Source organism: Drosophila biarmipes, chromosome 2R (genome assembly GCF_025231255.1).
Source record: "Drosophila biarmipes strain raj3 chromosome 2R, RU_DBia_V1.1, whole genome shotgun sequence".
Lineage (NCBI taxonomy): Eukaryota > Metazoa > Arthropoda > Insecta > Diptera > Drosophilidae > Drosophila > Drosophila biarmipes.
In genome coordinates, this window is record NC_066615.1 from 7,565,668 (window position 1) to 7,584,840 (window position 19,173).

The window sequence follows — 19,173 nt, forward strand, 5'->3', positions numbered from 1 at the left end:
CAAAGAGTAATTCAGAGAGACAACAGAAGAGATGGCATGTGATCTTTCGGTTTTATTTTGGCTTAATGGTTTTGCAGTGGGGTGGTATTCGGGTGTTCAGAAACATTTCGAAAAATGCGCGAACTGTGCTGACTAGGCGATGGTCGCCTTTACTTTGAGTGGTTCCCTCCTCTTCATGGAGCGCCCGAAGTAGCGGCCACAGTTGCCGCAGTAATGACTCCGATCGGTTTGCTTGCAGGGGACGTAGTAATTGAAGCAGCAGCAGCAACAAAAGCTCCTGAAATGGGATTCAGTAGGTTTCAGGTTCTCCAATTTTCCGTAAAATATTATAGCCTACACGAAAAGGCAGCCCACAATGCGGTTTAGCTCACTGGCCCACCACTTGAGATCATTCTGCACCACACTCAGGTCCTTGATTCCGCAGGCGGGACACTTGATCTCTACGGGGTCGCGTGGCAGGTTGAGGAAGGTGCCTGCCAGGGGTGTGGCAAAGTTCTCGTAGATCTTCCGCTCCTTGCGATCCTCCAGAGCCTTGGCCTCCCGCTCTCGGGCCTCTTGCGCCGATTCCTTCTCCGGCAGCGTTGTCGCCATGATCGCTCGACAATCCGAACTGAATCGACAAGAAGGCAACCTGTTTGGATACTCAAAAGAGAGCCAGTGGCACTCAGAGAAATCATCATGGCCCAGAACACAGACAAATAAGTCTAGCTAATATTACCCAAAGAAACTCTCTATATATACGCCAAATAAGATTGAGAAATACGTTAGGTACTCTACTATTCTTAAAACCCTGAAATAATCCTTAAGTTACTTTCACGGGGTCATTATAGTAGGAAATATACAACTATAGTATAATTTTATTTTTGTAATATTTATTATATTCAAATGTATTTATGTATCTCTTAATAAACTTTTATTCTCCGAGTGTGGCGAAGAGTACGACTTCTGGAAGAGCAAAACAAGAGCAGCACGAGAATTGATTTACGGTGCGTCTTTAATTGAGTTAGATGCGTAATAGAATTATAAATATTTGGCATTAATTTCATTTTAATTGGTCCATTGACTGGCCTATTTGGCCTTGCGCTGGACTCCCACCTTGCCGCCGCACGAGCTGCAATAAACGCCCTTGGTGGTCCACTCCCGGTTGCATCCGCACCAGGTGCACACGCAGCAGATCCAAAAGAGGGGAAAAACGCTGCAAGGAGGGAGGGAGATGGTAGTCCCAGGTCAGGTTGATGGGCTTAGTTTCTTACCAGGATAGAAGACTAAGGCAGAAGCTGGCGTCCTTGCAACTGGCTGATCGCATCACTGCCGCCTCGCTCCTCTCCCGACAGAGGGGGCACAGTAACTTGTAGGTGGAGGGTCCTACGGCGTAGTACCGGAGGCGTGGCTGCTGGCTGGTGCCCGAAGCTGGAGCAGATGACTCCTGGGCGATCAGGGTCACCTTCTCCGCGGCATGTTCATCTATGAACGGCACCAGACCATCCTCTAGCACCACATTGGCTATGATATTCCTGGACCGTTCCTCCGCCGTCGCAGCGGGCACCAATCTCACCCGCAACCTCTCCACCTTCTGATGCTGCTCCATGGTAACTGACTATCTGATCTCCGCCAGAACAAGCGAAACTCGGCAGCGAGAGCGAGACACTTGCAAAGAGAATCTCGAAAGAGATTCCACCGTGGAGAAGAATTTGTGCATGACCATGGAGCTATGATGTCATCAGCAGCTATTCAGGGGATACTCATGCGGCGTGGCCCCTCAACCAGAACCAGATCAACAGCCAAATGTTTGGCGAATATTTGTTTACCAAACGTATAGATCTAACACACATAAACCACATGGAAAACGTTTCGAAATTCCCAATATTTGGTATAAATAATAAATATTGAAAGAGATTCTTGTATACTAAATATAAAAGAATCTGTCTTTAAAAAACTAGTTCGATTTAAATAAAGCAGCATTATTATCACTTTCTGATGTGCAATACTTTTGCTGATCAGTGTACATCGTATAAAAAGTAACACGCTTACCGGTAAAACCAGCTGATAGTTATGACCGTTTATGTTTATGTTTATATTTTGGTTTAGGTTTTGTGTTTGTTTGTTTTTGCTTTGCTTGAGATGAGTGAACTTCTATTGAGAGAGAGCCTTCAAGCGTAAGCCAATTCAGCAAAAACTAAAAGTAGTTAAAACTTATAAGATCTTATTTTACTCCAAGCGTAATGGCAAATACCTTCAGATAGTAACTTTGGAAAACTATCATTTATATTAAACACGATTAAAAAGGCATATTTTTATAAACTAGCACCAAATCTTAATATTTTATTTACTTTCTCTTGGTCAAACGAAGTTTCAGGGGCTCTTTGGTCACTAAAACGGGAGCAGCATCGAAGCGGAACTCAACCTCCTTGCGGGGAGCCTGTGTCAGATCGAAATTGGCCAAGACTTTGGCCACCGCCACCTTGGAGTTGACTTTGCCCATGCGGAGAGCTATAATAAGTCGCATTAATGATTGTGCAAACCTATCAAGGATAAGTACATCACCTATGCAATGCCTGGGACCCTCCCCAAACGGCATATAAGCTGCCTGGTCGTAGTTCATGGTATCTGCATCAAATCGGTGGGGATCGTATCCATTCGGATCCGGGAAGTAAGCGGGATCACGTTGGATGCCAAAGAGCGATATCAGAATCGGGGTTCCCTTGGTTATAATGTGGTTGGTACCGGGAACAGGATAATCTTCAGTGCATTCTCTATTGAGGAACGGAAGGCCGGGGTATTTCCGAATGGTTTCTGCGCACAATCAACTTGCTTAAGACTGAATTAAATTCACCTGAAGTGACAAGTTACCCATGATGCAGAGGTCCAAAAACTTTAAGTCCTGCACTGCCTCGTAGGTGAACTTATCCTTAGGTTTAATGTTGTGCTTCTGGAGCACCGCGTCCACCTCCTCACGCGCCTCCTTCAGAAGCTCCGGATACATGGACAACTCATAGAGAGTAAATGCGGAGGCGGCTGCAGTGGATTCCGAACCAGCCACGTAGAACAGAAAAGCTTGGGCGGCAATCTTCTCGATGGACATTGACTTCAGCTGTTCCTGTGCAGTTTCCATGTCCCATACCTCATCGTCGTCCTCGCCGATCTTGCCCGTATTTCTCAGCCGGATCAGAAGCTGCAGCATATCCTTACGGACGACATTGTGCTGCTCCCGGAACTCGATGGTGCGCTTCATCATGTCTCGAAGGGATGTCAAAATACGGCTCTCATAACCCAATCGGTTCATTAGCTTGGCAATTCTAAGGGGTTTTGGCAAAATTGTGCTTAAAATTAGGCAGACACTGAATTTCATAATTTTAGGAATCTTGTTTGTTAAAAAAATTTAAAAATGTTTGTATACAGTCGTCGAATTTTATATTTTGGGATATTTTGTTATTTGTTCTTCCTAATTGCAATTTTATTATTATTGGTCAATAATTTGGTTCATTTTTCTGCGATGGGATGTGTGAAGAACTGCTATTTACATCTAAATATAGAATTTGATTTGGCTATTAAAATGTAGGAATCTTGCAATGTAAAATGAATTGCGCAACCCCCAATTTTCGTACTCACGGTGGGCATATGAACATAGACATATTGTGGATCTTGAGCAGCAGGGACTTATCCTTAGAGGTAGAGCTGCTTATTTCACGGAACTCGTTCTTCGGATTGCTGAAGCTGTCTATTTCCAATCCGAAGATCACCGATCCAATGATATCCACTGCATAGGTGGTCATCACATCTTTGATCTCCACCTCGTCAGTCTGGTCCAGGGCACCGTCTAAATGCTGCACTAACTTGTCACCCACATCGTCGATCGTTCCAAACATGGCCTTAATTTTTCCGGAGGAGAACGATGGAGTGAGTTTGTGACGGAGATTTCGCCATGACGCACCTCTCAGGTTAAAGAGATTGGCCGACAGCGGATCTTTATCCTCATCCACGTACACTCCGCGATCGTGGAAGCTGGCGAAATCACTGGTCATTATCTGGCGGGCCAATTGGGCATCTCGGATGAGGATACTTCTTTTGTTCATCATGTAAATTCCAACTATTTTGCCCTCGTGCCGGGCATATATGTCACCTAAAGCCATTCCTAAACTGCGTTCCTGTTTTATCACAGTATCCATTACTCCTAAGGGGATTCTCGCCTGCTCCTCGTCCACTCCCAACCTTTGCCAGTGAGTATAGTGACGCCTCACATATTTATATAGCAAAAACCCGATGAGGATCAGCAAAGTTATAGTCCACATTAAGACGATCTTCAGAAAGCAATTTCGGTCTTGAAAATATGCAATTTCTAAGGGTGGTGAAATCTTTTACAACTCCTCGAGGTACACTTGCTCAACTGCCCAGCTTTACTGGCTGGGATGCGATTTTATATAGACATAGACCCACCCGATAAGCATTGCGAACCTACGACCAAAGCAAATACCGAACTGCGATCGACGCTTTTTGGCATTTCGTTCTCTTCCAGCTGGCCAAGTGAATTCTCAGCTGGAAGAAGCTTTCGACTCTTCAGGGAGCAGGGCGGAAGAAAGGCAAAGAGACTACCTGTTGAGTCGATAGCAAAAGTACAAGTTTGAAATTATATTGACTAAAACTAGAAGATATTGGGCACTTTAGGAACTTTTAGATATTTTTAAATAAACTTCCGAAATGTTTTTTTTATATTTTTTTTTAACTTATTTAATAGTTATCATGTGAACGGTTTGGTTCAAGAGCCTTGCGCTGCCTGCCCAGTTTCTTCTCGTCAAGCTCCTCCTTCTCCACCTTGTGGAATCTCTGCCAGCGACCATGGTCCTCCACCTCGCCCCTTTGGAGGCGGAAGAGGGTCCTCTTGTACCAACTTAGGGTGATGTCGCGTCCAATGAAGCAGCCGCAGGAACTGCAGTAGTGATTGACATCATGACGACCCTTCCAGCGAATGGGATTGCTACAGAACATGAAGAGAACACTTGGTAAATTTAGGTTTATGTATGGTTTCCATTGATTTTTAATCACTAAATTTGTAAAACGAAACATTAAATAAATTCAAAGTCAGTCATGACATGATTTAAAATGTTCCTATAAAACAAATGGGTTTATTTAATGTAGGTATGCCATATATATTTAACAAAGGTGTTCCGATTTGTTTCTGGTAATTTTTGTAATATTTATTGGTTTTTTTTCAATTTGTTTTTTTTATGACCGAATCATCCCTCTAACATACCAACAGAGGAGCACGTTTAGCGAGCAGGCAATCTTCTGCAGTACGGTCACCGCCTCGGGCTTCACCCGGGTCATCTGCAGCTCCTGGCACGCTGGGCACTCCAGCTCCTGGGGTTCGGTGGTCAGGTGACCCACCTGCGGCACCGCCGAGATGTCGCCCTCGAAGGCACTGCCATCCAGACTCTCGGTGCTGGCCATTTCGAAGCGACAGAGCAACTGACCCAAGAGCCAAGAACATTCGCATAAAGTATCCGTATCTGCATTCGTGTCTACATCGCAATCAAAGAGCTAAGAGCGCGTTAGAGAGTGTGAGAGATACATGCTTTTTGGAGGCACCGCCTGAGTGATGATCGAATAAAATCAAGTAACTTATTAAACGATTTGACAACAGCTGCCGGTTTATTTATAGATCATTTGCGGGGACTTTGGAGAGCTAACTAAGTGGTGGTCCTAAGTGGGACGCCAGTGGAAGCCCAAGTGACCACCGCATCGGCTGCAGAACACACGCTTCGACTTCAGACGGCTCTGGAGACAGGAGTAGACGAAAGTCAGGGCGAAGATGGGAAAGCAGCTGAAAATAAGTTGGCAAAAATTAATCGCTGAGATATATTATTTTCAGAATGTACAAATATCCTACCAGGACAGAGCGGACAAGAGGCAACTGAGCTGGCCCAGAGCGCCCGTCATCTCCACGGTTTCCGTCTTGGAATTTTGCTGGCACAGTGGACACCGCACCTGGTAGCTGCTGGGTCCGATGCTGAAGAAGCGCAGCTGAGGCTTGCCAGGACGCTCCTCCAGCGTGACCGTGGTGGCCGCCGAGTGGCTGTCCCCCCCTTGGAGGTCCACCTCCAGGTCCGCGTCCAAGTCGTTTCCTCGAGGCATTGCGACTGGCCAGCGTTAAGTGCTAACCATTTTGCCAAATTCCCAGGCAGTGAAATTTTAAAACAAAGAGATGTTCCTAACCAAAGAGATCTGGTCTAAGAGAAACACTGAGAGAATAATGCAGAAATCAACAATTTTGTTTTGGCACTCGGCTACTCAGTCTCAGCGCTCATCACTCGCCACAAGGTCAACAAAAAAGTGCTTAAAAACTATGCAAAACAAATAATTAAATGCGGAGCACCCACTCCGAGTCCCCACCATTCACGCCTTCCCCCTCCTCATTGTCTTTTCCATGCCCCCAAGAGGTATCCACACTTGCCGCAGATGACCTTGCAGTCGTTGGCGGAGCGCCTCGGGCAGCAGGGATAGATGGGCAGCAGGGCAAAGCAGCTGAAATTAAAAAGGAGTGGTCAGTATAAAAAATGTATATTATATTTCTAATGAAAATTTAATAATATTAATATTTAATTATTTTGATCACCTGCAGAAAATTGTATTAATACAACCCAAAGGAGTACCTTTCAGTGTTATTGTGCTCTTAAAAACCATAATAAAGTTTTCCAAATTTTTGCAAGTGACAAAAAATAAACGTATTAAAATAATAATAATAAATTCAATAGGATTAATAAAATTTTAATTTCAAATAAAGTGCTATCGCTTATGAAAGAAAATTATAACTGGTACAACCATTACCTTTTTTATGTGCCACTTTATTATTCACATAAGTTTCATTGATTTTGATTTTTATTGGAAATAATAATTTTAGAGCAAAATTAATTGTATCTATTGAGACTTTAAAATATTGGTCTGTAAATACTAAAAGGAATAAATTATTTTTTTAAATGTTTAGTTACAATAAACATTTATTTGTGTCCATAAATAGCCCGAAAATATTAAAGTTTTCATTTGATCAAGATTTTTTAAAATAATGAACAGCTTTAAATGTAAACATCTTTAACATAAGCTGACCCCTGGCTGGCACTCACCACATGGTCAGGAGACGCTCCAGCCGGACTCCCTGCTCGTGCAGTCTCTCGTGGCACTCCGGACAGTACATCTGCCGCAGGCAACTGATATTGGTGGCCGCCGGTGGGGGTGGCGATACCTTCTCGGCCAGCTCGCCTGTGGAGTTGCTCTTCCGGCAGAAGTAGGTCTCCGGCTCCGAGTCCTCGGCATAGCCGTAGGGATAGCCTCTGTGGGGCGGAGTGGCCAGAAGCAGTTGGTCCAGAGCCTGGGCCGATTTCTGCTTGACCTGGCCACAGTTGGGGTTCAGGTTTATCTCAACCAGATCCGCTGGAAACTCCTCGTCGTCCGGAGCTTGCAGATGGAACTTCAGCTGGCGACTCATGTTGTTGAACTGACTCGACTTGGGATTTCTAGTTGCCTATAAATTGGGTTATTTTACAATTGAAACATTGAATCCATAAAAAACATAAGTCAAACAGTTACCGTTAGGCTTGAAACGCAAGGCAGGGGGATCTTTTGGGGTTGAGAGGGGTGTTAGCCAAACCAGTTGTTCGTCTGTTTTGTCAAGCCCCCGTATTTGCCTAACACTATTTTCATGGCTGCGGTGTTAACGGCTGCACTTGGACGTAGCGCCAATGAAGGAAAGCTTCCGCAAAGCGTCCGGCGGGTGGGAGGCCAATAGAGCTTTTCCCCCAAAAGTATATTAAAATGAACAAAGTTTAATTAACCCATTAAGCACCGTGATCAGAAGATACTGATTAGGACAGAACAGTTTAAATTAAATTGATACTAATGATAATGATAATAATAATAATACCATAATTCTAAATTTTGTAAACTTTATAACTTTACTTTACCATAAGTATAGTTAAAATAAACAATCAAATAAGGTTATAGAAATAAAGGGATAGAAATAAAGGATAGATGTTACGTAAACGTATATGTATATTCTATGAATTACACGCATTCTAGGACACATGATATAAAAATAATACCTGTATCCCAACTTGATGTTATTAATTTTATTAAACAGGGAACTACCGCAAATAAGTAAACAGAATTCTGAAAATTTTTCTTATTCATTCTTATTTTCTAAAATATTTTTCTTAACGAATGAAAGATGACATATGTATATATACAAGAGGTTATACTGATTTTCCCTTTTAACATTACATATAATCACCGGCGATTTTTATGTATAGCGCATATGCAAACGATATCTGTAGATGAATAAAACATTTTCTAATCCGACTTGGCTAAAGCGAAGGATTAAACTAAATTTGAGATACCAGCATGCGTCTGGTGTCTGTGTAAAGGCCAGTTGGTCTAGCCGAACTTTTCCATTTTTGGAGGTTCTGGACCTCAGTTTGCAATCTCTCAATGCAACTCCTGCAAAAATGCGTCAGTTTTTATATAAAACTCAAGAGCTTGTACTGAAAAGACAATCTTGTAAAAGGTGAATATTATTGTTATACAAATACTAAATGCGCAACAAATTTAAATGTGGGCTGGAAAAATGGATGGTGATTCTAGAACAGGTGTTATATCCGAACCGGTCACGCACTTGGCAGTACGATTAAATTGCAAATATTCAGATGAGAGAGCCCAAGCCGTCAACCTGTGTTTGTTTACACTCTCTCCCGACAATATGTCTCTAACCAAATACACGTAACTAGAGCTTATTCACCACCTTCTAATATATTGAATGTGTTATCAAATAAGTGACTCATGTGTCGTCTATTTAGAGGAGCATCGTTGTAGCTCACTAAATCAAGTGCCCAATAAAAAAGATATCCGTTTATGAGTTTGACAGAAACCCCCATTGTATAGTAGCTATCACTACGTAGCGATAAGATTGCCATAACCAAAGTTAAGGCATTGCCGGAGCTCCGGCTTCAGTTGGGTCTTTAGTGCAGCGCCAGCCAGCAAAGCGATCGGTTCAGTTTAAGCTTACTTGGAAGTCCAGAGTCTCCAGAGAAATATAATTCAGAATAATGGACAGCAAGCAGCCTCCGCCGTACAGTGAGCAGCCCGGATTCACGCCCGCACAGACCTATCAGCCCGGTGGTCCCACCCAGCCACCACTGTACCCACCGATGCCGCGGCCACCGCAGACCTCCACCGTGATCATCCAGACCACAACGACCTCCAACCTGGTGCCCATCGGCAGTGGGCCCACCCGCATCTGCTGCCCCTCCTGCCATGCCGAAGTCCTGACCACCGTGAAGGCCACTCCCTCGGGCAGGACGCACTGCTGGGCTCTGATCCTCTGTCTGTTCATGTGAGTTTCATTCTTGTGTAACTATAGAGCCTTTAGATAGATTATAAAGAACGTTTCATAGTTTGAGGTTTATAGTGCTTGAAAATATGAATCACATTTTACTGCAAAACGAAAACTATATATGAAATATCTAGAAAATGTGGATATGCTTTCATATCTTCCAAGCAAACATATTTAATTGGTTGTTTGCATAGACTGTGCTTTTGCCTGAAATCGAAAAAGGTACGCCCATGCAACACTTGCGGCCTCTTATCGCTTGGAAAGCACAATAGGTTTCTATAGGTATTGTGTGTGGGGCCCAGTCTGGGTACCGGGCATACTTGAAAACAATGTTATCTCAACTGGAACTGGAACTGGAGTTGAGTCAGATAACAAAGCTGCCTGCAATGGGGCCAAAAACAAGCCAACCGACTGAAATTGGCCTGTTGAAGTCGCCAATAAATCTGTGACTAATGGATTAATTCCCCGAAATTATCTAATTGATCTTCTCTAATCTCCATCCACAGTTGCTGGCCTTGCGTCTGCCTTCCTTATTGCATGGATTCCTGCCAGAACGCCAACCACTACTGTCCCAACTGCAGTGCCTACATCGGCACCTACGAGAACTAAAGTCTTTTTAGGCGTATCTACCTTTAAATAACCCTACATGCTTACGCCGTATTCCAGAGAAACCTAATTGTAAATATACTTGTACGACCGTCACACATTAAACATGAGATTCAAACAGGAAAGGGGAAATGCGATAAGGTTACTTGGTTAGCTAACTTGGTCGACTTACTCTGGATGCGCAATCACTCGTGTAGGTCATAAATTCTACCGAACACTCCTGTTTGGCATAATAATTTAAAAAAAAACTTTGAAGAGTTCAACGCCACCATTTCTTTTCCGTCAGTTTGCGAAAGTTTTACCTACATGTACATGTATGATATTAAAAAGGACCTATGTCAGCTTAACATTTTAGATCGATGTTGGCAATAAGCCGGTGGTAACAGCTTAATGACTTCTTTGCAATCAGTTTATTTAAAGCGCTTAACTAAGTTTAACGGCTTCCATATAATAACAAAAAAAAATAACTTCTGGCGAAAACGAGCAGTCTATCCACTTACGTAGATGGCTCATAAAACACTCATTTTCAAGGCCTTTATGAAAGCAAGATGTCTAGGTAATACGTTGGAGACCCTAGCCCCTCTGGCACCTTAGCTGTCAAATGGATAATCATTAAATTGTGCAGAGTTAGTGGAACCAGCGCCAATCGATTAAGTGCTGCAAGCACCAACTCTTTTATTTCAACCCGCCGTATCGTCAATGCTGTTTGGTTCACCTAAAAGTACTTGTCGATTAGTCAGAAGAGATAACAAATGCGATAGAGCAGCATTGTCATTAATGGCGGGCTATTTCAGTGCATGTCCCGCCGCAAACATGAACAGCACATGGGTAAGCACGGCTCTAGACACGGAAACGGTGACCGTAGCCGCGGCCCCTCAGCCAGACTGTGGGGTGGTGGTGACCCAGATACCCGTGTACACCCTGAACGGAGTGGGGGCGGGAGCACTTCCCCTATCGGTTGGTTGCCGGGCGGTGAGGGTGAGGTGCCCGTCCTGCAAGGGTGAGGTCACTACCAGTCTGGTCTCGGCCCCCACCCGAAAGACCCACCTGTGCGCCCTGACCTTGTACATCTGCTGGTGAGTGGAGAGTTCGCGAACCCCCCTACACATCCACTCAATGGAACCTCTTGACTCCTCAGCTGCTGGCCCTTCGTGTGCCTGCCCTACTTTATTAACTACTGCAAGAGTGTCCAGCACTACTGCCCCAACTGTGGATGCCACATAGGAACATACAGCATTTGATGTGATCGAGCTTCTTCACTCAGCCAGAGAGCATTTACTTTTAAAGAACTCGGGAGTCTTAAAAATATATCATTAAATTTATAATTTAATAAATGAAGTTAAATAAGTATTCTTATTGCTGCCTATCGGTTTTGGGGGAGAGGTTTTGAATGTTACCCGATCTTTAAGTAAAAGCATGGAAAATAAATAGCTGCACCATTTTGTATAGCCCATTTTATCCCAATTTGAATTTTTAAAGAAAAAATAAAAAGAGGCGCTAAACTAGCTGTTGCTTGAATGCAAAGTTTGTTACTCATACGCACTGTGGCCCTTATAAACTTCCTCCTTAAATCACCGGTATACACATAAAATGCAAATTCTGGTTTAAACGGTACAGTAATATAATGATATGAAGGACAAACACTACTTGGCCTAAGTATTTTTCTAATAAATAAGCATACAAGGTTTCTAAGAAAACCCATTAAAAAGTTGAACTCTTCCAAGCACTTTTTAATTTCGTAAAAACTTATGCTGACTAGTGTACTTGGCTGATCGTTAAGCTTCAAACCACAATTCTGTTGGTAACTAGTAACGGAAAAACAACTGAGAAAGATATTTGCCGATCTGTTTGAATTCAATACTAGGTATCACTTATCGATGTAATCCCCAGCGATAGATAATCGATATATGGAGACATGGGGATCATATGGCCGTCTCCCTCGCTCTCCGCCGAGCGCGAAGTATCAACTTTGTTTTTTTGCCTTCGCCTAACAAAAGCACATGCATTTTGAGAAGCTTTCAGTAGCACTTCGCAGTTCGCATCGTCAGAGGAAAGTTGGTGACTGTAAACAACTGCAGGGTCTGTTCTGCATCCTTCGAACACTCTTTATCTACAATGGACTACAAGCGCGTGGACTCCCCGCCGCCCTACTCGGATGACTTCGCCTCCGCTCCCCCGGCCGAGATGGACATGCACCAGTCGCCGGCTCGCCAGCTCTATCCGCCGGTTCCCCAGCCCTCTCAGATGACGCCGATGTCCCCACCACCACCGGCGCCGGTGAGCATGATCCATCACCAGACCACGGTTTTGGTGGACAATCCCGGCCAGGGAATGATTTGTCCCCATTGCCAGGCCCGGATTCGCGTTCGAGTGGAGCACCATCCCACTGGAAAGACTTACTGCCTGGCGGCGTTCCTCTGCCTTTTCCTGTAAGTACATCTGTTGATAGGGTGGATACAGCTGACGGCATAATAATAGCACCAAAGATAACGGAATGATTTTAAAAGACCCCAATTCTTGAGGATTGATGTAATATTTGTTTGTACACAGCAAAGAAAGTATTGGGTCAAATTTACCAATTAATAACATAAAATAACTAATCTTAACTAATTTTTGTAGTTGCCAACCATTTTTATAGTTATGAAACCATCCGTATTGGTCAATTTTACCCGTAACTATTCCTCTGTGTATAAACTAATGGGTTATAATATTAAACCGATGTGCTATTGCTGTGACCGCAGTTGTCTTCGCTTACATTTCGCAGGAAATGAAATGAGTAATTGTCGATCGTGCCTGGTAAACACTACAGTCCATTTCTCCTCTGCTCCCCAGTTGCTGGCCCTGCGTCTGCGCCCCTTGCTGCTGCAACTGCTGCTACAAGACCTCCCAGTTCTGCCCCAACTGTAACGCCTGTTTGGGATCGTTTTGAAGACGCCAGCGAAACACTCGCCGATTTCGTATCTCCATATTCACATTCGTACATAATATACACATTCGTATATAACTAAGAACATATGTATTGTACGTCCGGATGTGTAGAAGTGGTGCCTCTATCATACTAACACTTACCATACACACATAAGCACATTCTTCTATCGACTCGCTTGCTTCTTGCGAAACTGTAAGGGGGAGAATAGATAAAGAAATAAAGCTTTGCCAAGCGAATCTTTTCTGGGATTCCCATAAATTGCCTTTTCTGTGTGAAGTATGTGTTTGTATTTGTATCTGCCGTGCTGACAGCATCTGACTGAAACTTTTGCTGAAAATATGAGCAAAGCGGAATTTTAAAGCAGGTTTCCGGTTAGTTACTATTTGTTTTTAATAAAAGAAAAAGCATACCTTACTTACAGTACAGTTTGAGCAAACATCTGTGAATGCGGTTGAAGGCCAACTGCAAAAGGGAAACGGAAATATATAAGCAGAAAAGCGATATTGTAAAGCTCCACCTACCGGCAGATTTAGGCGTTTAAGCCTTTGTGGACGTGGCACATTTTTTTAGGCCAGTCGATAGGTACTTAAGTGACAAACACACTTAAGTTAAAAATGTGTTTCTATCATAGGAACTGTAGGCTAGTGATCCTGATCAAGAATATATATACTTTATGGAGTCGGAAACGCTTCCTTCTACCTGTTACATACGAGTAACGGTAACAAATATTTTCCTAAGAAATTAAAAACCAACTTTTTATTGTTAAGAAATTTAAGATGCGACACAACACGCCAAGCATAATAGCAAAAATGTTTTATCAAATTGTGTGAAACATATTTCTAAGAAAATGTATGTATATTCATTGTATCAGCTTCTGTAGCTAAGGGCAAAAAAATCTAGAAACAATAACTTCGCATCATCGAAAGACTTTTGGCTCTACCAAAAAATCATCTACTCATCAGCTTCACTTTGCTGACTTTTTCTAGTTGCAGAGGGTTTTTACCCCAAATTTAGCTGTGTTCTGCTTTCGAGAATCACATTTCATTTACCGCACCTTCTGGATGGGATTTCTTTCTTCATAAAAGTCTGAATTTTGAATAAAATAAAAAAAATCGTACGCTTGTATCCTTTAGCTTCCCTAGTAATGATCAAAAAATATATAAGAATAAATATTAAAAATTAAAACTTTGGGGTTTTTATTTTAGAATTTCGAATAAAACTTTAAAGAAATCTTCCATAGGAATTAAAAAGCAAATTTTTTCTCAAAAATGTTACAAAAAATAACTGTGGTGTTTCTTAACATGGAAACTTCTGCTCTTGGGATTATCATTTCTTTAAAACTTCACATTTTCAAATAAAATTAAACAAATTTGGAACGACTGTTCATATAGCTGCCATAGGAGCGATCGGATAATTTTAACGTAAAGAACGATATATATCGTTTTTGTCAAACATAAATTGAAATAAAACGTTATCTTAATATTTTTTAAATTAGCTTTTACATTTCCTAAAATCGGAAAGCTTACGACCTACAATATTTCCTCGGGGAGGACAAGCAAGGGTAAAGAAACTTCGGCTTGCCTTTCTTGCTTTGTCTAAACTATTAGAGTTAATCATACCCCTTTAGTTCGAAATTTGGTATAATCATCATGACTTTCTAAGGAATTACTGTGTACAAAAAAAATTTCCTAGAATTCACTATAAACATTTAGAAAAATTCTTAGGAACAGAATAACAAAATTAAAAAATAAACTACCCTACCAAAATTTGTCATCGCTTCAAAATTCCAGTCAAAGGGTATTTAGCTTCATTAGTTGTTTCAGTACAAAATATTTGCTGCGTTGAAATGCATAAGCACCAATAGTTTTTTGGGGTTCTGTTATGTTCAATTAAGTACTTATTAAAATTATTTGTAGAAAATTTGGGATGGTCGTAAAAGTAATTATTCTAGCAGTTAATAAATCAGTTGTTCTTCACAGTAGTTTAAAGCCACAGTCGAGCTAGCAACATTGTTTCTGCAACATGTGGCAGGAAGCAGTGTAACTTGACGGCTTTCGCTCGCAGATATGCTTGCCACAGAGCACAAACGTAGCTCCAGCAGTGCGCAATAGGTGTCGGCTTGCTATCCTAATTGGGGTTCACTTCGAGATTCACCTACTTATCTTGACGACGTAGAACTCACTCGGTAAGTATTCGGCCAGAACTCAAAATGCAGAGCGCGTAGAACTGGGATAAATATTGGTAGCGCATTCTGCAAGTCAAGTTCAACTGGGTGCCTGTGAAAATGCAAGTAAAGTTGTCTATTTCGCTGGTTAAAAGGGACAACGCCTTCGGGACGATAGCCGCTCTTTTGGCGCTCCTTTAAAAGTTCTTTTTGGGGAAAGTAACGAAAGGCACGCATGGCCACAGGTGGATTAGGGGGTAATATTAATCAGTGGCGCCGGACACACCCTCAGCTCAATGATGATGCTATGCTCCGGCCGTGGCAAGTGTGCTTATAAATAGATTGTGTTGATTTTGGGCAGGGTCTGACCGCGTAAACAAATTGGGAAGTACCCCTACCACGAGGGTGCGGAGAGATAATGGTTGGAAGGGGGGTTGAAAGGGCAGGGGCAATGAGAGACGCGGCTAAGCGATGACGACATCGGCAGACAGCTTGCCACATGGCTTGCCACACTTTCGATTTCAATGGAGTCCGAAGATGACGCGACCCGGAAAGAAATTAAGCTGGAAAGCGAAGCAATCGACGGGAGATAAGCCTGATCACAGCTTGTTTGCATGTGGGGTGTGCAATTAGGTTCACCATCAACCAACTAATTTGATGCTTATGTGCCGGCGGCACGCGAAGTTTTCAAGGTCGGCTCAGCAATCAATACCGGAGTTAATGGAGCTGTTTTTTCTCTGCAGCACGGCCGCCAAAATGTCAACTCCCGTTGGTCCGGAGCCCTGCAACGTGGTCTGTCCCAGTTGCCGCCAACAGGTCACTACCCACATAGAGCCGAAGGCCACCACCAAGACGCACATCATAGCTCTGATTATGTGCCTCACCTGGTAAGCTCCGTCGTTCTAATCAGCATACCGACATAATTAAATGTTAGGTTATCTAGCTAATTATTGTCTATTACTCCTGCTATAAGGCATGGAAAGATAGGCTATGGCTATAGTAACGACTCCATTTGTTTTGCAGCTGCTGGCCCTGTGCTCTCTGCCTCTACTGCACCAAGTGCGCCCGCAACTCTGACCACCACTGTCCCTCCTGTAACGCCTTCATCGGCACCTACGAGCGTTAAGGATTCTCCGGCGGAAGTTGCTTTTCCCTGGCCTGCCGCCAGCAGCCGTGAAGAAATGCAATCCAAGCCATCTGTTTTTACTCCATTTTACCTCTCTCACATTTCTTAATACGCAATCTTTTGTCAGCACGCAAAACATTGTAGTACCAACTTTCTTGTTTTTCTTGTAAATTTGATCTTGAAAGGTTTAATTGACATTATTGTGCAATGTCAATTTACGTTAAAGCTGATACTATTGGAATTTCTATATTCAAATATAAAACGTAAACTGTAAAATACAAAAAACAATAAAAATTTTTTTTCCAGTTTTTATTAGCTATTTGTATTTTTTACTATTTATTTACACATTTTATTTCATATTCAAAGCTGTGTTAGACATTATAAATCGGTTATTTATTTACTTACTTATTAAATGTATTTACTAAAATTGGGCTCGGGTCCCGCACTGCTCCCAAATAGAAGAGATGTGGAGCACGTGGCTGTCGTCTTGCGAAACTAAAAGATTATTATTTATGTCTATACACTTGTGTGCACGTATGTGAGCCTAGACGGGCCATACAACAAATGAGTATAAGGAACAGGAGAAATCCTAGGGGACTTCGATCCCCGTGCGCGATGTCCCCTCGGAATCCCGGGGGAATTGCCCTGGGAAACTTTATTTTAGAACTGAAGGGTAGAATTAAAGCTGCAGGCGAATTGAGGGCGTGGTACATGCATGCCAAGTTTGACTGTTTTAGCTCTTACAGTTTCCGAAATCTTCTTCCGACGAATCTAGTTTACCCTTTTACTCTACGAGTAACGGGTATAAAAATGACGACCAGTGTATATTATATATTTCAACAAGTTGATTTGCCTTCAAAAACTTCTAACACAATAGCCCTTAGTTTCATCAGGTTAAAATGAATTGAAATGCGGGCATATCATTCAACACCCACTGGACTGAATACTTCGCAGCGAAAATGGCGCAAGTACGGACAGAGAGCTGATATTACCTATTCAATGGCAAAGTATCGGGTCTAAACTCAAAGATTGAATAAATACAAAAACCATTATTAATCAAATTGATTTTGAATATTGTATAATATTCAGAACTGGAAACCATAGACTTATCTTTTAAGCCGACGGATATGTTCTAATCTACACAGAGCAATTGTCGGAAATCGCTTGGTGAGCACATCTCAGGCTATACACAAATGCCATCACTCTGGCATGTGCAAAGAACGCAAAGAATCGAATAAGGTCCCGCCTGCGGAACTCACTTCAGTCGTCTGCCTGAATTCAACCGCGTAGCACTTCGGTCGGTCCTAAAAAAGCACAGAATGGAGAAGAACTATCCGTACGAGCAGCAGCAAACTCAAGCTCCCCAGGCACCGCCCGGTTATGACAACACCCAGGTCTATCCTAATTTGCATCAGCAACAGCCGATGATTATTCAGGGTAAGTGCCCCGAAATACAGACCTTATTTAATGGATATTACCCACGCGAAGTCTAAAACAATACGAATACCTCGTGGTATAGAGAAAGATGAACCCGTGTGATGGAAGTATAGTTATTAATAAAGCATAGTTTTGTTTGACACGTGTAGATTATTTATGCTTTCAGAGCGTGTATATATTTTTTAAAATATGATAAGTCCCTTACAAGTACTAGTACGACAGGAAAGTTACAAAACTATTCGGTTTCTTCCAGCACCCCCCAATGTTTTGGGTGGCGTCCCGTCCATGGCAACCTGTCCGAGTTGCGGAGTCCGCAGGGAAACGAATGTGGAATTCGAGCCAAGCACCAAAACCCATTTGCTGGCCCTCCTCATCTGCATGTTGGGGTATGTGAGTCGAGTTTTACAACAAGACAATTAACTAACGCATCTAATCTGGCTTTTCAGGGGCATCTGCTGCTGTTGCATTCCCTACTGCAGCGACTCCTGCCAGTCGGCCAAACACACCTGCAGAAGCTGTGGAGCCTATGTGGGAACATACAAGAACTAAAATTCCTGATCGAAAAAACTTATTTTGCTTGACCAATGATGACGTCATACTTCGTGACAAATTTAGAGGAACGAGTTGGGATTAGAATTCCGCCACATTTTTATTGTTCTTCGAATTCAGATTAAGCACACCAGTTTATATTGTAAAAATCCGTTAATGCTATTTGTACATTTCAATTAAAATAAATAATTACGCCACCGTTAAGACTTGTGAAACTTGCTGGTATCCCGGACTCGAGAAAAACTGACGGGTAAAAATATTTTAGAACCCACGAAAGTATAATAATTGTTTCATATTTAGTTTTAATTGATCTAAATGTATAAGGTATAACGCTTCTTCAGTTTTGCGATCCTTGGTCTTAAATTAAAGTAGTATGGCCAGTTAGGGGAGAGAATCCGTCTATCTGATAAAATAATTTTCGTAAATTACGTCTATATTTTCTAAAAAAAAAAAAATAATGTTGGCATAAAAAAAATTGTAAATATGTAAATATATTTTAACGAAGTTAACGCACATATATCGAAGCATCAGTAGTGTGGGTCGCGCCAATAGAAATGCCTTCAAATTGAAATTGAATAGATGTTTTCTCGTCTTTAAAATTGAAGAAAATAGATAGTCTGGATTTTTTGCCTTAATTGTACTTGATTCTCGTAGAGTAAAAGGGTATACTAGATTCGTGAGAAAGTATGTAACAGGAAAAAGGGAGCGTTTCCGACCCTATAAAGTATATATATCCTTGATCAGGATCACTAACCAAGTCGATCTAGCCATGTCCGTCTTTCCGTCCATCCGTATGAACGCTGAGATCTCGGAAACTATAAGAGCTAGAATATTCATCCTTGGCATGCAGTTTCTGGGCTTCCGCAGCGCAAGTTTGTTTCAGCGGGGTGCCACGCCCACTCTAACGTCGAAAATCCGCGAAAATCTGTAGCGCCCACAGTTTTTATGACAGAAACAAAATTTTAACTGAAATGCATTTGTCTCAT

General features: G+C 42.3%; 11 protein-coding genes across 11 annotated transcripts; 5 read left to right on the top strand and 6 right to left on the bottom strand.

The window, feature by feature from the left end:
• Nucleotides 1–32: 32 nt before the first annotated feature.
• Nucleotides 33–601, bottom strand: LOC108026970 (uncharacterized). Its single transcript, XM_017098186.2, has 2 exons — nucleotides 338–601; nucleotides 33–277 (listed from the first exon to the last, which is right to left on the bottom strand). Exons 1-2 carry the CDS (start codon nucleotides 589–591, stop codon nucleotides 133–135), a joined length of 399 nt encoding a protein of 132 aa, XP_016953675.2. The 5' UTR covers nucleotides 592–601; the 3' UTR covers nucleotides 33–132.
• A 375-nt stretch (nucleotides 602–976) lies between these two features.
• LOC108026592 (uncharacterized) lies at nucleotides 977–1,589 on the bottom strand. Its single transcript, XM_017097564.3, has 2 exons — nucleotides 1,254–1,589; nucleotides 977–1,195 (listed from the first exon to the last, which is right to left on the bottom strand). The coding sequence occupies exons 1-2, from the start codon at nucleotides 1,586–1,588 to the stop codon at nucleotides 1,069–1,071; spliced, it is 462 nt and encodes a 153-aa protein (XP_016953053.1). The 5' UTR covers nucleotide 1,589; the 3' UTR covers nucleotides 977–1,068.
• A 700-nt stretch (nucleotides 1,590–2,289) lies between these two features.
• Nucleotides 2,290–4,428, bottom strand: LOC108026719 (probable cytochrome P450 6d2). Its single transcript, XM_017097827.3, has 4 exons — nucleotides 3,610–4,428; nucleotides 2,851–3,296; nucleotides 2,545–2,793; nucleotides 2,290–2,490 (listed from the first exon to the last, which is right to left on the bottom strand). Exons 1-4 carry the CDS (start codon nucleotides 4,287–4,289, stop codon nucleotides 2,327–2,329), a joined length of 1,539 nt encoding a protein of 512 aa, XP_016953316.1. The 5' UTR covers nucleotides 4,290–4,428; the 3' UTR covers nucleotides 2,290–2,326.
• A 170-nt stretch (nucleotides 4,429–4,598) lies between these two features.
• On the bottom strand, nucleotides 4,599–5,469 carry LOC108026723 (uncharacterized). Its single transcript, XM_017097833.3, has 2 exons — nucleotides 5,249–5,469; nucleotides 4,599–4,972 (listed from the first exon to the last, which is right to left on the bottom strand). Exons 1-2 carry the CDS (start codon nucleotides 5,443–5,445, stop codon nucleotides 4,726–4,728), a joined length of 444 nt encoding a protein of 147 aa, XP_016953322.1. The 5' UTR covers nucleotides 5,446–5,469; the 3' UTR covers nucleotides 4,599–4,725.
• Nucleotides 5,470–5,616: 147 nt separating this feature from the next.
• On the bottom strand, nucleotides 5,617–6,376 carry LOC108026726 (uncharacterized). The gene is made up of 2 exons (XM_017097837.3): nucleotides 5,885–6,376; nucleotides 5,617–5,818 (listed from the first exon to the last, which is right to left on the bottom strand). The coding sequence occupies exons 1-2, from the start codon at nucleotides 6,127–6,129 to the stop codon at nucleotides 5,698–5,700; spliced, it is 366 nt and encodes a 121-aa protein (XP_016953326.1). The 5' UTR covers nucleotides 6,130–6,376; the 3' UTR covers nucleotides 5,617–5,697.
• LOC108026720 (uncharacterized) lies at nucleotides 6,246–7,677 on the bottom strand. Its single transcript, XM_017097831.3, has 3 exons — nucleotides 7,579–7,677; nucleotides 7,116–7,513; nucleotides 6,246–6,519 (listed from the first exon to the last, which is right to left on the bottom strand). Exons 2-3 carry the CDS (start codon nucleotides 7,475–7,477, stop codon nucleotides 6,408–6,410), a joined length of 474 nt encoding a protein of 157 aa, XP_016953320.1. The 5' UTR covers nucleotides 7,478–7,513; nucleotides 7,579–7,677; the 3' UTR covers nucleotides 6,246–6,407.
• Nucleotides 7,678–8,990: 1,313 nt separating this feature from the next.
• On the top strand, nucleotides 8,991–10,107 carry LOC108026725 (lipopolysaccharide-induced tumor necrosis factor-alpha factor homolog). Its single transcript, XM_017097836.3, has 2 exons — nucleotides 8,991–9,376; nucleotides 9,883–10,107. Exons 1-2 carry the CDS (start codon nucleotides 9,090–9,092, stop codon nucleotides 9,983–9,985), a joined length of 390 nt encoding a protein of 129 aa, XP_016953325.1. The 5' UTR covers nucleotides 8,991–9,089; the 3' UTR covers nucleotides 9,986–10,107.
• Nucleotides 10,108–10,257: 150 nt separating this feature from the next.
• LOC108026722 (uncharacterized) lies at nucleotides 10,258–11,273 on the top strand. The gene is made up of 2 exons (XM_017097832.3): nucleotides 10,258–11,058; nucleotides 11,121–11,273. The coding sequence occupies exons 1-2, from the start codon at nucleotides 10,682–10,684 to the stop codon at nucleotides 11,221–11,223; spliced, it is 480 nt and encodes a 159-aa protein (XP_016953321.1). The 5' UTR covers nucleotides 10,258–10,681; the 3' UTR covers nucleotides 11,224–11,273.
• Nucleotides 11,274–11,947: 674 nt separating this feature from the next.
• LOC108026724 (lipopolysaccharide-induced tumor necrosis factor-alpha factor homolog) lies at nucleotides 11,948–13,169 on the top strand. Its single transcript, XM_017097834.3, has 2 exons — nucleotides 11,948–12,411; nucleotides 12,815–13,169. The coding sequence occupies exons 1-2, from the start codon at nucleotides 12,098–12,100 to the stop codon at nucleotides 12,909–12,911; spliced, it is 411 nt and encodes a 136-aa protein (XP_016953323.1). The 5' UTR covers nucleotides 11,948–12,097; the 3' UTR covers nucleotides 12,912–13,169.
• A 1,796-nt stretch (nucleotides 13,170–14,965) lies between these two features.
• On the top strand, nucleotides 14,966–16,446 carry LOC108026728 (lipopolysaccharide-induced tumor necrosis factor-alpha factor homolog). Its single transcript, XM_017097839.2, has 3 exons — nucleotides 14,966–15,096; nucleotides 15,819–15,962; nucleotides 16,099–16,446. The coding sequence occupies exons 2-3, from the start codon at nucleotides 15,832–15,834 to the stop codon at nucleotides 16,199–16,201; spliced, it is 234 nt and encodes a 77-aa protein (XP_016953328.1). The 5' UTR covers nucleotides 14,966–15,096; nucleotides 15,819–15,831; the 3' UTR covers nucleotides 16,202–16,446.
• A 995-nt stretch (nucleotides 16,447–17,441) lies between these two features.
• Nucleotides 17,442–18,391, top strand: LOC108026727 (lipopolysaccharide-induced tumor necrosis factor-alpha factor homolog). Its single transcript, XM_017097838.3, has 3 exons — nucleotides 17,442–17,638; nucleotides 17,892–18,024; nucleotides 18,085–18,391. The coding sequence occupies exons 1-3, from the start codon at nucleotides 17,521–17,523 to the stop codon at nucleotides 18,185–18,187; spliced, it is 354 nt and encodes a 117-aa protein (XP_016953327.1). The 5' UTR covers nucleotides 17,442–17,520; the 3' UTR covers nucleotides 18,188–18,391.
• Nucleotides 18,392–19,173: the final 782 nt, after the last annotated feature.